General features: G+C 36.2%; 1 protein-coding gene across 1 annotated transcript in view; it reads left to right on the forward strand.

The window, feature by feature from the left end:
* The window catches only part of LOC130641779 (titin-like), a 63,041-nt gene that overhangs the window by 41,685 nt on the left and 5,891 nt on the right, over positions 1 to 15,465 (forward strand). Inside the window, exons 36-67 of the mRNA XM_057448727.1 lie at positions 389 to 592; positions 1,065 to 1,122; positions 1,398 to 1,744; positions 2,212 to 2,272; positions 2,450 to 2,601; positions 2,819 to 3,361; positions 3,754 to 3,844; positions 4,299 to 4,432; positions 5,591 to 5,923; positions 6,531 to 7,202; positions 7,382 to 7,810; positions 8,208 to 8,293; positions 8,368 to 8,564; positions 8,647 to 8,731; positions 8,891 to 9,159; positions 9,441 to 9,507; positions 9,708 to 9,814; positions 10,518 to 10,587; positions 10,666 to 10,761; positions 11,315 to 11,407; positions 11,627 to 11,677; positions 11,768 to 11,845; positions 12,012 to 12,053; positions 12,155 to 12,304; positions 12,419 to 12,523; positions 12,609 to 12,687; positions 12,789 to 13,075; positions 13,162 to 13,387; positions 13,779 to 14,051; positions 14,173 to 14,457; positions 14,570 to 14,854; positions 14,971 to 15,303. Coding sequence (XP_057304710.1) covers positions 389 to 592; positions 1,065 to 1,122; positions 1,398 to 1,744; positions 2,212 to 2,272; positions 2,450 to 2,601; positions 2,819 to 3,361; positions 3,754 to 3,844; positions 4,299 to 4,432; positions 5,591 to 5,923; positions 6,531 to 7,202; positions 7,382 to 7,810; positions 8,208 to 8,293; positions 8,368 to 8,564; positions 8,647 to 8,731; positions 8,891 to 9,159; positions 9,441 to 9,507; positions 9,708 to 9,814; positions 10,518 to 10,587; positions 10,666 to 10,761; positions 11,315 to 11,407; positions 11,627 to 11,677; positions 11,768 to 11,845; positions 12,012 to 12,053; positions 12,155 to 12,304; positions 12,419 to 12,523; positions 12,609 to 12,687; positions 12,789 to 13,075; positions 13,162 to 13,387; positions 13,779 to 14,051; positions 14,173 to 14,457; positions 14,570 to 14,854; positions 14,971 to 15,303 — 6,288 coding nt within the window. The remainder of the gene's footprint in view (positions 1 to 388; positions 593 to 1,064; positions 1,123 to 1,397; positions 1,745 to 2,211; positions 2,273 to 2,449; positions 2,602 to 2,818; positions 3,362 to 3,753; positions 3,845 to 4,298; positions 4,433 to 5,590; positions 5,924 to 6,530; positions 7,203 to 7,381; positions 7,811 to 8,207; positions 8,294 to 8,367; positions 8,565 to 8,646; positions 8,732 to 8,890; positions 9,160 to 9,440; positions 9,508 to 9,707; positions 9,815 to 10,517; positions 10,588 to 10,665; positions 10,762 to 11,314; positions 11,408 to 11,626; positions 11,678 to 11,767; positions 11,846 to 12,011; positions 12,054 to 12,154; positions 12,305 to 12,418; positions 12,524 to 12,608; positions 12,688 to 12,788; positions 13,076 to 13,161; positions 13,388 to 13,778; positions 14,052 to 14,172; positions 14,458 to 14,569; positions 14,855 to 14,970; positions 15,304 to 15,465) is intronic.

Below are 15,465 nucleotides of genomic sequence, written 5' to 3' on the forward strand. Positions count from 1 at the left end.
AAATCAACAAATGCTTGTTGAATACGAGGGGGACTTTCCTTGAAACTCATGCCTCTGGACAAAGCTCCTGTGCAGTCAGAAAAAGGGGAACTCCTGAAAAATTGGTTTTTAAATTTTTTTTTTGTGTTCGTCTGTTTTTTTAGTCGTCAGATTATAAAAACCGTCTTTTTTCTTGGTAAAATTTTTAATTGTATCGAACCAAATCACTCCTTTGTTTATTTTATTTTTTGAAACCACCCTGTGAGCGCAATAATGATGAGAACATTAGAGAAATTTGAGGTTAAGAATTAGAAAAACCTGCCTCCCTGCCTACCATTCATCTCCTTCACTCTTAACAGTGTATTTGGTCTCCGATCACATGTATTCTTAATTTTTGAAACCTTCGTAGGTAATCCCGAAGTTGAGTTTATATGGTATAAAGACAATGTCGAAATCAATGAAAAGAATCGACACTTTCGAATTGAAGAAGAAGAAAATGGTGAAAGTTCGTTGATCATTGTCGAAGTTGAAGCAGCTGATAAAGGAAAATACAAATGCGTAGCCGTCAATGATGTTGGCAAGGCAACAACAACAGCAGAGCTATTTGTAGAAGGTTTGCTCGCTTACTCATTAATATCTTTAATCACTTCCTGTTGTTAATAATTGATCAATTAAGTCCACATTGTCAGATGTCAAACAAGGCTAATATCAAAATGATTGTTTTACTGTAATTATACTAATTGGTTGTTTGACCTGTAACTATAGTAACTGGAGTTTCAGAATGACTTAAGTCTTGTGCTAAATTTTTATGTCGTACCCTCTCTTCCCCACCTCCCGAATAAATAAATAAATTCAATTATAGATTCAGTGTTTTTTTTTAAATATGTAATTGATTTTTAAATTAAACAAAAATTTTCAAACGAAAACGAAAAATGCACTGGAATTCAGTTTTATGTCCGTTCATCCACCTCAAACTAAGAATTAAAGTTATTCTTACTAAAAAACATTTGATAATTATGTTTGGTTGACAATTGCTTACTTTCGTCATATTTTACGACAATACAGACCCAATTATTTTGTTTCAGTTCACGGGTTTGCTTCAGAAGATGAATCTGAATCTGAGCTTGGAAAATCGTTGACAAGGTATATCATTTATTTATTTATTTATTTATTTATTTATTTATTTATTTATTTATTTATTTATTTATTTATTTATTTATTTATTTATTTATTTATCAATTATGTTTATTTCCTTCAGTTTTTTATTGTATCTTTTCATTTTGACTGGCTGCTAACCATTTTTAGTGCGTGTAGGTGTAGTGTAGTCCTTAGTTGTATCCCATCTAAGTTAAACATTATGCAGATGAATGGAATGACTAAATTTGTTTGGTTGTGTTATCTTGTGTGTGTTTTTGTAGGACATCGACCATGGATGAGGAATTATCGGATGATTTGTTAGATCCTGTGGATGAACTTGAAAAGGCGCAGATCATTTTGCCACTTCGCGATAAGAAAGCAAAAGTCGGCGAAAATACCAAATTTTCCTGTCGTGCTCAGTCGATTACTGGAGAATACGCAGTCGATTGGTATGTCAATAACATCAAAATAACAACTGGCCCGCGTATGAAGATTTCGGTTCAAGACGACGGGGAGCTTTTTGTGTTTGATATCAAAGATGTTCAAGTGAGCGACAGTGGAACTTACAAAGTTATCTTTTCTTCTCCTCATGATAAACTGGAATCCGCAGCACAGCTAGATGTGGAAGGTATACTATCTATGATTTCTTCTACCTTTTGGAATCTTCAACTTTTGAAAAAAAAAATATACATTGTGAAAATTTAAGGTGACGTAGATACACCATTTGGGTGATGTGCCTTACTTTCACAGTTTTAAGTCGTCATAATCACTTTGAGAAGTTGACAAAAAACAAAAAAACAGATGCAAATTTTTCTTTTAATTGCATAAGAAGTTTGAAACAAATATTTATATCCTAGCAAATCTTGAAATTAGACCTTTTATCCAGTTTGGTTGTTAGACACTTTTTTTGTATGTCATATGTCCCGTACCTATGAGAGTTAATTTGCGTGAAAATAGTTTTCATTAAGATAGCAGGCGAATACACCCTAAATAAGTCTTGTGTTATAAAGCGAGACATTTCCCAAAAGTGATAAGTATATTATTTACTGCAAAATAAAAGTGTTAACTGACATTATTGTAATCCTGTTTTTTTAGACGTGGGTGATGTCAAGAAAACAATTTCTGTGACAATGAAAGATGAAAAAATAAATGATAGGTACGGAAGGAAATTGATGTACAGGTTGTAACTCCCGTAAAACAGTCTTCATCAGACAGGCGAACAGTTCAGGATTTATAGATTAGTCTGAATATTTTAATACACCAGTTTTTCTAAAAGAGTAATTTCTTCGTATGTATGTGTTGTTAATTTAGAAAACTAATTTGTATCGTTTAGCGAGAAAAAGTCAGAGGTCGTAACACCGCCAAAAGTAGCAGCGAAGTTAACAAAAGCTCCACCACCGAAACCTGCTTCGAAACCAATCAAAAAAAGGGACGTACAAGCTCCTGAATTTTCCTTAAAACCAAGAAGTCGAGATCTATTAGCAGGTAAGGCAGATACTGTAATCATTACGATGTAACGGTAGCTTTATATGTGTGATAAGAACAGGGACGTTTTGTAACCTGGTTATTTTTCTTACTATCAGGCATGCTTGAGAGAATATATTTTAAGTATCTACTTATCAGGTTAACGTTCTTATGAGTCGCACATAAAATCCCAAGTAAAAAGTTTTATAATTTATCATTGTATATGTTTGATTTCAAGGTATGCAAGTTCGATTCACTGCAAGTGTTTCTGGCAAACCCGCACCTGACATTAATTGGTACAAGGCTGACGAAATCATTAAACCATCAAAGAATGTTGAAATAACATGCAATCCTTGTCTCTCCACGCTAATCATCAAGTCCATCGCAGCGGAGCATGCTGGGACATATAAGGTGGTTGCAAGCAACGAAGGAGGAGAGATTAGTGCTGAGGCTGTTCTCAATGTTGAAGACAAAAAATCTACACCAAAAGCTACTCAAGGTTCTAAACCAACAATCACAACGAAAATCTCCGATCAATCCATCGAAGAAGGAGAAGATGTTTCATTTAAAATAGAGTATGAAGGCCAACCTAACGCAGACATAGAATGGGAGAAAAATGGACATAAAATTGTTTCGATAAAACGAGTAAAAGTTATTGATGGAAAAGGTTGTAGTGAATTGAAAATTACAGGCTGCCGTAGTGACGATGCTGGAACCTATACTGTGTCTGCTACTAACGTACATGGTATGGATGCTTGCACTGTGCAGTTGGACGTAAAAAGTAAGTTGTGTGCGATATGTTTATCTTTTGTTACATATTTTAACTAAATAGGCCCTTATTTGTTGCTAAACAATGTTGGCTGTTTTAGACAATACAAATATAACAATACATGGTTTACACGAAATAATTTAAAGAGTTTTAGGCGTAATTGTATATAACTGTTTATTCCGTGTTACACTTTCACTGTTATATAAATATATAAAAAAAACTTGTTTGAAAATTTGAAGTTTGTTTCTGTCATTAGTTATCGTTACAAAGGTGACCTTAAAATACTTTTTGTATTCTCTTTAAGTGAAGATTTTCTCACTGTTTTAACAACTTTAAATGCGGATACGTGTTAGAAAATCTATTTTTGTGAATGTGCCTATTAACATAGCCGAATTTCTATTTAGAAACACCCACTGGTGGAGAGGACACTCCTCCAGACATACAAGTAATCGAAGAAGTTGATAAAAAAGATCCGAACGACGCTCCGCCGCCTTCGTAAGTGTTTATGTCTGAGCTTATCACTGTAACGATAAATCTGTCACACACGGATTTGCAGATTATTTCTGCATGTGTGTGATACCAAAACAAAACAACGTTGTGTTTGGTTTGTCGCTCGTTCGATGTTTTTTTTGTTGTTTTTCAGATCATAAATAAACTTTCACCATTTTAATATCAGGTTGAAAAATGTTCACGAAAGTGATCTATCTTGGTCTAACAATTTTGTTCTTCGCCCCCTTTTTTTGAGGTTGTGCCCTGTAGCTGTTTTTTTTTGCGTTCTGCATACGGACGTGCTGATTGTACCATGTCGCCTCAGCTCAGCATAATTTTGTTGCATTAAGCGCCTTATTTTCTTTGGAAGCAAAACTAGACTAGACAAAACTTTCAGAGGACAGGGATATGCAGAAAGCAGTTTGATAATTTCCTCTGATATTCTGTTTACATCTTGTAGTGATGATATGATGGATAGAGACGACGATGAGGTAGCAGGTATCAACGAGTTGGGAATGAAGCTGCTCCAAATAAAGGAACTACACCCTGTCTTGCAGAGAGAAGTCACCAGACATAAATTTCCTGGAGGCTCAGGTATTTTGACGTTTATCTTGTACACTCTATCTGCATCTTTGTATTTGAACAGAGATTATACTTTTTAAATAAGCAACTAAGGTTTAGCCCAACACTCAATATTTTTTCTTCGAAAACTTCAGCACTAAAATTTGCTTATGAGAAGAAAATTTTTGTTAGACCAAAAGTTTACAGCTGTCGTTAATAACGTCACGTAATAACATTTTACTCTTTTTTAAAACGAAGTCCCTTTAATCATATTTGCAAAAGTGCAAAGCTGGGCTCTAAAAGTTTTTTAAAAATTTATGATACCAGCACTACAATTGTACAGTCCGTAAGATAACAAAACAACATTACCTAAAAGATGCTCCGCACCGAAAAGGCTGCGAAAACATTGCTTGGGTAGATATGTAGGGTAGGCGAGGAACGTTAGAATGGACTAGTCACAGTTCCCGCGATGTCCGCATTATGGAACAATTAACGCTACGGCCAGAAAAAGGTCCAGCAATTCAGTAAAATTGGACATGCTGACGTCAGCACGAATTGTCACAGTTTTATGTTTTAAGATTCTAAGTTCTATGTTCGTTGTGACAAGTTCAAGGCGCCTGGGTCTAATAAATCATTGTTTGTGGGTTTGATCTTTGAAAGTAAGCATTTATTTCAAAAATAATTGGACACGATTGCAGTTGGGTGCTTATTAAAAGGGTTTAATTCAATTTTCTCTATTAAAAATGTGTTTTTGTTGTATATTTCGCTTCTTGATGTTCGTTTAAAATCATTTATGATCTAAAACGGTGTTTGTGTAGTGTGGTTGAAAAATTTGGAAGCTTGGGCCATATTTAAAAACCTCTTAGGAAACGTGGGAGGAATTTTAGCAGGAAAAAATTTTCTAGCTAGTTATTAGAAAATGTATCTGGGTTGCTTTAAATTATGTTTCTCTATTCTATAATCTCTAAAAAGTTCAATTTGGTTGCATCAAGTAACTTATTATTGAAAAAACTATTTCAGTTCCATTTTTTTCAGTAGATGGGATTGGAGAAAAATTGATGATTATTCATTGGAAAAAATAAACTGAATTCGGAACGAAGATTACGAAAAAACGTGTAGTTCCTTTAACAATTGGATTAAAAAAAAATTGGTTCAAAACCCTGTGAAATATAAATATTCATTGTCTGTTAGGTATCGATGTCGTTGTCATGCCAGCCACACCACGTGACTCACCAGTAAGTGGTGCTAAACCGAAGATCAAAGAGAAACCGAAAGACCTGGAGTTAGAATTGGGCGAGACAGCTGAGTTCGAGTTGGAAGTAGAAGACCGCACAGGCGTGTCTGTTTCATGGTCTAAAGACGGTAAATTGTTATTTGGATCTGGACGAATAAAGATTTGGGACAAAGAGAACAGTTTCTTTATGAAGATTAGTAAGCTGGAGGCGAGTGATGAATCGTTGTACGAGTGTCACGTGCGTAACGAGTATGGCGAGGAAATGTGCGACGTCGAGTTGTTAGTGAACGGTAGGTTCGATTTAGATGGCATTTAAAAACACTTTTATTAGTCATGTTATATACGATCTTCTGGGTCTGAAGACAGCATGGTGTCTGGCGAATTTATTGGATGAACTCCAGGGTCATTTACTGAGTAGTGTTGTGGCTTTTCAATGTTTTTGTTTGATTCTTCAGGGTCTTAAATGAAGATTTCTTAACATGATGAAGGTCAACTAGAACTGAGTTTTATAAATATACTCATACAGTAGCTACATTGGCTTCTAAACCTATGAGAATAAATTGTGTCTTGTACATCTTGAAAGTACAAATAGAATAATATTCGAAAAATTTAGGGTTTTCAGACACCTTTAAAAAGGGGTGGTAGCACATGGAATGCTCCCATTTAAGTTGTGGAAAAGATATGAATACCAAAAGTTACCCCCTTTTAGCCTACTTTTATATTGAGCTTTAAGCTGAAGAAACCCTGGATATAATCTCTGGAATAAAGGGGTGCAGGACTTCAACTTTACCATTTTTCACTGAAAGCGAACTGTTTCGCACTATATCCAACCTTTGTGAATGTTTTTTGTTGTTTGTGTTTTTGCATGGATTTTATTTGTGTGCAACCATTATATAGATCCCGATGAAGAAGATGAAGAAGAAGAAGAAGAAGAAAAAGAAAAAGAAAAAGGTGCACCTCCTGTGTTTGTGAAGAAATTGAAAGAAGAGTACGTACTCGTTGAAGGTGATCAACTATTATTAGAGGTCGAAACAGAAGGCGAGCCCACTCCTAAAGTCTCTTGGTACTTCGACGGTCAAAAGTTTGTCAGTAGCGAAGAAATACAAATCACGTCTAAAGGTCATACCCACAGTTTGAAAATTGCAGAAGCTTTACTCGATGACGAAGGTCCTTATAAGTGCGTGGCTGTTAATGAGTTTGGCGAAGTGAGTCTTTCCACTGAAGTGTTTGTTGACGAGAAGGAGACGAGCAAGTCAAAAGACGAGGAAAGCGAGACTAAAGTTGAAGTGGAGGAACCTCCGGTGGTTATATTTCCGTTGAAAGATGATGAATGTTTGGTCGGTGATAAAATGCAGTTTGATGTTGAGATCTCAGGATGTGAAGAAGTAAAATGGTTTTCAAACGACGTAGAAATTACAGAAGACGACAAGCGGGTGGTATTGTTTTCTAAAGATGATGCATTTTCTCTTGTTATCAACCCTGTTACTATGGGAGACGATGGGGAGATCAAAGTTGTTGCAAAAAATAAATATGGAGTCATTGAAAGTTCGTGTGATTTGTTAGTGGAAGGTGAGAATATTTTTTCGAGTTTAGTTTGAATGATCAAGTCTATATAAGGGGTTAGGGTTAGGTATTTCTAACGTGACGTATTAGTGATTCATCCTTTCCGTCTGAGTTATCTACAAACATTTTAAAAAGTAAGCAAGGTAGTGAATTATCTAACAGTGGTTTTTAACGATGGTTTTTAGCTTCCGAAGGTGAAGAAGAAGAGGACGAAATAGCGGAACAGAATGAAGAAGCAAATGAAGTGAAACCGCCCGTACAGGAAAAACACGTTCCACCACCAGCGCCCAAACCAAAGCCTAAAAAATCACCAGTAGTTGTGAAGGGCGACGCTCCTTCATTTACATCGCCTCTTGCTCCCAGACAGCTTGTGGAAGGAAACATAGCGCGTATGGATGTGAGATTGAAAAACGAAACAGACGCAACTGTGGAGTGGTATTGTAATGACGAGCGGATCACCCTAAGCAAGTTTGATAACATCACCATCGTGGCAGATCAAGACTTACACTCGTTGATCATTGCGGAAGTCAAGTTGATTGACACAGCTCTTTACACTTGTAAAGCGTACAATGAGTTTGGTAAAGCGAGTTGCTCGGCTGATCTACTTGTTATGCGTAAGTTTATTACTCGAATTGTGCTGTTTTTTACTCGAATTTTTTTTACTCGAATTTTTTTTCTTGATTTGTATTTTTTGCAGCGTGTTTAACAACCTTCATACTCAGACGTTGTTTTTATTGTAAGGAAAAAGCTGTGGAAATTTCTACGTTTTCCCTACTTTATTGTTGTGACAGTTTTTAAAAACTCATTTATTCTGTTGCAATTCCTGGCTAAAACTTTCTTATTTTATCGTATTTTTATGAGAAAACCATTTTTTACGAAGTCGAAGGTGGTAAAGGAATGTTAGTACATTTAGCCCTGTAAAAATTAAGGACGTGTCGTGTTGTAAAATGAATAGAAGAACTCTGCTATGTTGTGTCGTAAATGGATACCATTTTAACACTTTATTTTTAGCCAACATCCCCAATACAAGTCTCGAAGTGAAGGAGAACAGGGAAGAGAGCAAGAGAAGAAGTACTGGAATGCGAACTTTGGAGGAGGTAAAATTTGTTTTTTCGATGCATGATAAAAAAAATTGATTTTACATAAACCTAAATAAATAAATATTTTCTAGGTGCTTTCCTTGTCCTCCTATGTTGCTGTTGAAGATCAAGTCTTATCCAGTCCTGATTTCCTTCCCATCAAAAAAGGCGATGTGGTGGAGATTTTGGATTGCAGTCGGCAAGATATGTGGCTTGTAAGGCAAGCCTCTAACGTGGCTAGCATTGGATTTGTTTCACCCTCCATCCTAGAGAAAAACGAAGCAGAAATGTAAGAACTTATCAGAGTTTTTACTTGTGATTTTCCTTTTACGTAACTTTCATTCTTCAATCAATATTATACTTACTTTCAGGGATGAACCAACATCACCTGTGATGGAGACCGTCTTAGATGAGAAAGTTTTGGGAATGATCGAAGAAGAAAAAGAAAAGATGAAGGTAACCTTTTTAAAATGTCTACTTCGTAATCGCTTTTCCTATTCCCAGTGTGTGTTCGTTTAACAAAACTAAGTGAATAGCTGTTCTGAGATAAAGTTCAAAGCTTCAAGTGGTGACTGTGAATTGCTCTTACATGAATTCTTTGTGTTCCTTTTTTAGACTAGCTGTTATGTTGCTATTGGCAACTACGATCCAAAAATTGACCAAGAAATCGCATTAAATGAAGGGATGATAGTGGAACTCGTGGACGGCCAACCACAAGCAGAATATTGGGTAGTGAGGGTCGTAAATAAAGATGGCACATATGGAGATGAAGGGCTAGTTCCCAGTACTCATTTGGAATTGAAAGAAGATAGAGACGATAGTAAGGGAGGACTGGTTGGTAAAGACGAGGAAAGTAAAAAACATGAAAGTTTGAGTCATCGAGAGTAAGTGTTGTGCTCACTTTAATATAAACCCTCCTTTTTGCCTTTTTGACTCTCCTCCGTATTTTTTTTACATTTTTACAACTGGCCAAATATAACCTGCTCGAAGCACTGCAAGCTGGGTACAGCCTGGTAACAAGTAAAACCAAAACAAGATTTAGTTTGTAGCAGTTGTCTTCTATACATTGAAATAAAAACCGTGTCGACTGTTTTGATTGGTGTACTTATAAGTCACGTGATTCACTATCGATTGTTGTTTCACATCACTGTTTGATTATTTTTAGTAAAGTGTTAAAAGAAATAGTGCAAACAGAAGAGAAGTACGTTCAACAGCTTGCTGAAGTCAACCAGGTAGATTTGTTAGCTCTGTGTCAACTGACCCCTGAATCATACCGATATCCGAATACATTTCCCAACTCTATATTCCATTTCTTCACTTCTCACTTAACTGGCTTTTTCTTTCGAAAAAATTAGCAAAAATAATTAAGATTTACCGTAAATTAAAATATTGTATTGTAATGTTTTTAAAATTACCCATCTGATATTTTTAGTCCCATCTCGTTGAAATGGAAGAAGGAGAGGAGCTCCCACCCGCAATGCAAGGCAAATCGCAAGCTATTTTCAGCAACATTAGAGATATTCATAACTTTCACGCCAAGTAAGTGCCAAACCATGTTTTTTAGTCTGTTATCATCATAGTAGATTTGTACGTACCAAATGTGATTCTTGCTAACCTTACGCAGGTTGTATTAATTCGTATACCGTAATGATCCGATTAAGCTCACAGCATTTTTAAGCGCCCCCTCGAATAAGCGTCGAGTAACTTCCTCAAAGTTCAATAAGCGCTCAGTACTTATTAAGCGCCCTCCTCGAATAAGCGCCCTCCTCGAATAAGCGCCCACCTGATAAAAAGGGGCCTTAATCAAAAACTACCTTGAGAAACTGGACGCTTATTTTATTTTGCTACATCTGTTGTTTAGTTTTATTTTTTAGGAAAAAAAAAATGAAAATTAACGTTGTCTTTAATTTGTACAAAATTAGGAAAAATTTATAAGCGCCCAGCATTTTTTAAGCGCCCATGCAAAAAATCCAAAAAATTAATAAGCGCCCAGGGCGCTTATTCGGATCATTACGGTATGTATATTTGGTTAACTGATTTTACGTTTGATAAACTATCTTAACGAGATTAATTTTTCGCGAGATTAATTTTTGGCGATTTTTTGATATTTTTAAAGGGATTAAGTATTACCGAAAAAATTAAAAAACGCTTTTCGCGAAAATCAGCTTCCGCAAAAATTTTATTATTCGCGAAGTGCGCAAAATTTTAAATATAACTATCATGTCTCATATTTGTTTTTCAGAACGTTTTTGAAGGAAATGAAAGCTGCAGAGAAGGATCATATTGCGATGGCAAAATGCTTCACAAAACATGTACGTCTCCACTATTTATACTTATTGTGGAGTTCTTACTTTACTGTGTTTTCTTTACACTGTTTTCTTTTACTATAGGCAAGTGAAATGGAGAGTTTGTATGTTGAGTATTGCAATAGCCGACCTGCAGCTGATGAAATCTTAGATCGACCGGAAGTTATTGAATTTTGGGAAGTAAGTTTGCGGATCTTTATCTTTATTTATTTGAAATAAAGTTAGAATTTACTTTATTGCATAAAAATTTCGCTGTATCGCGGTCTGGTCCTCCAAACCGCGAAGTTAAAATACCGCAAGAAATGCATTTTTTTGCATGACCGCGAAATTAAAATACTGCGAAAAATTTTTCCCGCCAACCGCGAAAGTAAAATGCATCAAAAGTTCAATGTAAAAATGTTTACTAAACAACAAGTGTTATGTAAGACAGACTAGAACAGTGAGTGGTTGAACAAACGTAACAAAAACTTCTTAAATTTTGTTTTTCTGATTCTTCCGTATCCGTACATAATACGTAGACGATTTTTGGAATATCAAGTTTTCTTTGAACCGCGAAATTAAAATGCCGTGAAGTGCAATTTTGCCAAAAAAACGTAAAATTAAAATGACCGTGAAACAAAATAACCAAATTAAAATAAAATTCCGACCGGTGACGTCATTGATAACATCTTGTATGACGGCAAACATTAATTATTTAGCGACAGTAACATCACAGAAATAATATTTACTTTAGATATTTCAGCAAGAAACGGAAGATCCACACCCTCTACGAGCGTACTTAATCACACCTGTGCAAAGAATTACACGATATCAACTCTTGCTTAAGGTTTGTCTTTTTTCGGCGCTCGGCTGTTTATCATACGTATATGCCACACTCCTACTATGTGGTTAAAAATTGAACTTGTTTTAAACAACACAATTGAACGAGTGTAATTAAAAACTAGAACGAAGGAGATAAAGCGCTGTAGCTCTCCGTATACATTTTAGTGTAATTAATTGTATGTTAAAAAATCTGTTGAATTTGATTGATAAAACCTTTGTACAGGAAATTCTAAAGTATACGACCCGGGCGAATGAAGAATCCAGCTGTGTGGAGGTATGCACATGTTGACTTTATAATTTTATTTTTTCGTTTGTACCTGTATTATAACGCTGTTTTAATATTTGTACTTTTAATTTTCTCCAGGAAGCTCTATCTCAAGTGAGCGCGATCACGAGGCTAGCTAATGATTCTATGCATTTAAAGAAAGTCGTCGGATATGAGGTACAATTCTTTATCCTAAAACAATCTTTTGATTCATATCCATCAAAAGTCAATTATCACAAGCTTCCTGTAGTGTTGTTTGAGTGTTCCCTTCGCCATTCTCAAATAAAATACTTAATATCCCACTAGCCTAATATTCATATTTTATTTATTTATTGTGTATTAGAGCGAAACGAAATTCGGAAATTGCGGAAAAGTATTAAAAATGGTACGCTAAAATCTTTCTTATATATATGCATTATATATATATGCATAAAAATACACTCCTCCTTGAAGCTTGTTTTGTATCAATAACGTGATTTCTTGTAGGACACGCTATTATGTTGGGACGGTGCAAAAGCAAAAGGAAAGGGAAAGGAGCGACATATCTTTCTCTGTGAGAACGTTTTGATCGGCACGAAGAGAAATGATAGCCATAAGAAAGATGAGATCTCCTATACACATAAATTTTCGATGAAGGTAACAAATGACGTCATCAAAGTCATCACGTGGTGTCACGTGATCGCGTGCGCTATTACACTTGTTAACAGTCAAGCGGTCCAATTAAAACTTTTTTATTAAATTTTTTTTTAGACATCTGATCTTGGTCAAACTGAATACATTGATGGTTATCCTTCGCGGTGGAGTGTATGGTGTGGCAAATCAGCTTCTTCTGCTTTGGAGCAATACACATTCGAGGTGAGTACGGATTGATCTCCTTCTTAGAAATTTTTAGCTTCTTAGTTAGGTCGGAGTATATTTCGCGTGACGTCTTGTTGTTCAGGCGAAATCTGAATGGGAGAAGAGTGGTTGGGTACGAGACATCAGAGACTTGCTTGGCAAGCAACTAGCAGCCTTAAAAGGTGAGAGAGAATGTTTTTATTCAATTTGATGTCTGCGCTCTAGACCGCCCCATGATGGTTTTTTACGCTGTTACCATGGTGTTTTGGTGCTTTTACTTTAGATTCAGTGAAGCGTCAAAGTATGCCTCCAAGACCTATTTCCGTAGCTGTAGATCGACGAACAGCAGAAGCTCCGTCCCCAAAACCTAAACCAAAACTAAAACATTCCAAATCAGAAGCCGACATGCACGGCCCTAAACAACGCGACGACGAAATGTCGGCGTTGACGGAAAAAATTGACGTTGTAGATTCAAGTCGTGAGAAACAAATTAGCGAGGACGTGAACGACACTGAGGAGCAGTACTTAGCAACGGAGTATATGGAAGAAATAAAAGCTACACCTTCCAATGTATATTTTTGATCAGTTCCTTACTTTTCTTTACTTAACATATTCGTGAAGAACATATACTAATATTGCTACGGTTTTCGTCATAGGTCAAATTAGTGGTTGGCGAATTATATAGGATTAGTAAAGACACGAAAAGCACTGGATCGCAAAAATTTGTCTTAAAACAAAATGATTTGGTAACGTTGGTTAAACAAGGCACATCTCTGTACCTCGTTGAACCAGCTGGTGCGACTGATTCATCGAAAAGAACTTGGGTACCATGCTCCTACTTGGCTTCGTTAGCGGAAGAAGTAGAAGAGGAAAGCAAACAAGGTATGTAATCTTACTATGTAAACAGTAAGTAAGGAATACGAAGTTAAAAGATTTTTGATAAGTGCTTCATAACAGTTGACTCTTTCTGCCTTTTGAATGCAGGTATGTTATATTATCCTCCCAAAATATGTATATCTAACTTGCTTGTCTTACACACAAGCCAGTCAACAGCCAGAAGATAGCTCTAAGTTAGCTGCATTAAAGGTGGTGACTCTAGCTTGCAAACTTAATCAATTACAAATACCATTAAAACCAACTTCTTATCTCTTGAGTCAACACTTGAACTCCTGTGCTGTCCTTCTGTGGTTTCAAAAGACTGATTACATTGAGACCTGTAAGAAACATCCTTTAATTATTCGTCAAAATCTGCATTGTAATATTTTTTCTGCAGATCCACCAATTTTCATCCAAGAACTTTCTTCCATCACCGCGCGAGATGGCGAAGATGCTTCGTTTAAATGTCAATGCGTTAACGTCGAGTCAGTAGAGTGGTACTATGAGGATATGCAGATCACTGAAGCTGAAGGAGTCGAAATTGTGTTTAAAGACAGTATAGCTGAACTGAAGTTGGAAAACTTGTGTGCTGCTGAAGAAGGAGAATACACCGTGAAAGCAATCAATAGTGTTGGTGAAGTCACCTCGACTGCTCGATTGCGCATCACAGGTATATCCTTGTCTTTTTCTAGTGTTACACATACTAAATTAAAAAACAAATATTCGGAATTTGGGGAATATTTAAATATGCATGTTTAGAATTGTTAATACTATGCTTATACATTCTTCAGATCCTGCTACGATTACGAAGGGGATTGAGTCGGTGACAGCATCACAAGCAGACAACGTCGCCTTCAAATGTTGTTTTAAAGGTCATCCACAGCCTACGGTAGAATGGTATTTTGAAGATAACGTGATACAAGATGAGGGAAAGTTTATTATTGAGACCAGTGCAAAGATATCTATCCTTGATATAGCTGAAGTAAGCACGGAAGATGATGGAAACTACAAATGTGTGGTGACTAATTCGTCTGGAAATGATGAATCTGTGGCCACACTTTCCATAAAAACAATTGGTATGTTGTTTCTTTCTTTATTATTAACTATATGTCCAACATCTCATTTAAAATGCTTTTGTAAATTGTTATTTTTATGCTCATAAAAATTTAATGTTTGTTTGTTTACTAGAAAAACCGGAAACTCCATCTGCTCCCACCGTAAGCAAGGTAACCGACAAAGCAGTGACGTTAACCTGGTCGGCTAGTCCTTCAGAAATCACCCATTACATGGTTGAAAAAAGAAATGCTGATGATCGCTCTGATGCATGGGAAATAACCCATGAAAAGCTGGACGATACTACCTGCGTTATTGACAACTTAAATTACGGTGACCGAATTCAATTCCGAGTGACAGCTGTCAATCAAGATATATTCAGCGAGCCTTCCTGTTCGACTGATAAAATTCTCATTGAAGGTAAGGGGACCATTATGGAATTTAAAACACTTAAAAAAAGTAAATTTTAATTACGTTCAAATAACCAAGTAAAAAAGTTTATGTGAAGAAATAATACATCTGCCACTTAATTTAAGCGCCAAGACGAAAGAAAACGAAGAAGAGGTCCGCTAAAAGTGGTGAAGAAAGTTTAAGTGAGGGAGAGGGTAATGAAGGAGAGTCTAAAGGTTTGCTAAGTCCAGATACAAAACCACGTGGACGTTTGTCACCCTTCTCTCAGGTTAGAAACAGACGAAAAGGAGGACATTCTAGCTCAGATGATGATGCGGTAGCAGAAAGGGGTCGATCTACACCCAGGGCACGGTCGAAGAGTCCAGGTCCGTTGTTTACAAGTGTACGCAAAGGACGATCGAGATCCAAAAGCCCTATGCGCCAATTAAAGTCTCCAGCCACTCCAGAGAGTGAGAGCGGTATGTTTACTTGGTTAAATAGATTTTCGACGTAGAAGCTACAATACCTTGTTTTGGTATACGTTAGAGGTTCTGCGGTATCTTTAAACTTTATATCTGTTTGCGTGCCTTTTGTATATTGTTAATAATCCAGCGTCTTTTTTCTACTCAAGTACTTTTTTT

This window comes from Hydractinia symbiolongicarpus, chromosome 4 (genome assembly GCF_029227915.1).
Source record: "Hydractinia symbiolongicarpus strain clone_291-10 chromosome 4, HSymV2.1, whole genome shotgun sequence".
In the NCBI taxonomy this organism is placed as follows: Eukaryota; Metazoa; Cnidaria; class Hydrozoa; order Anthoathecata; family Hydractiniidae; genus Hydractinia; species Hydractinia symbiolongicarpus.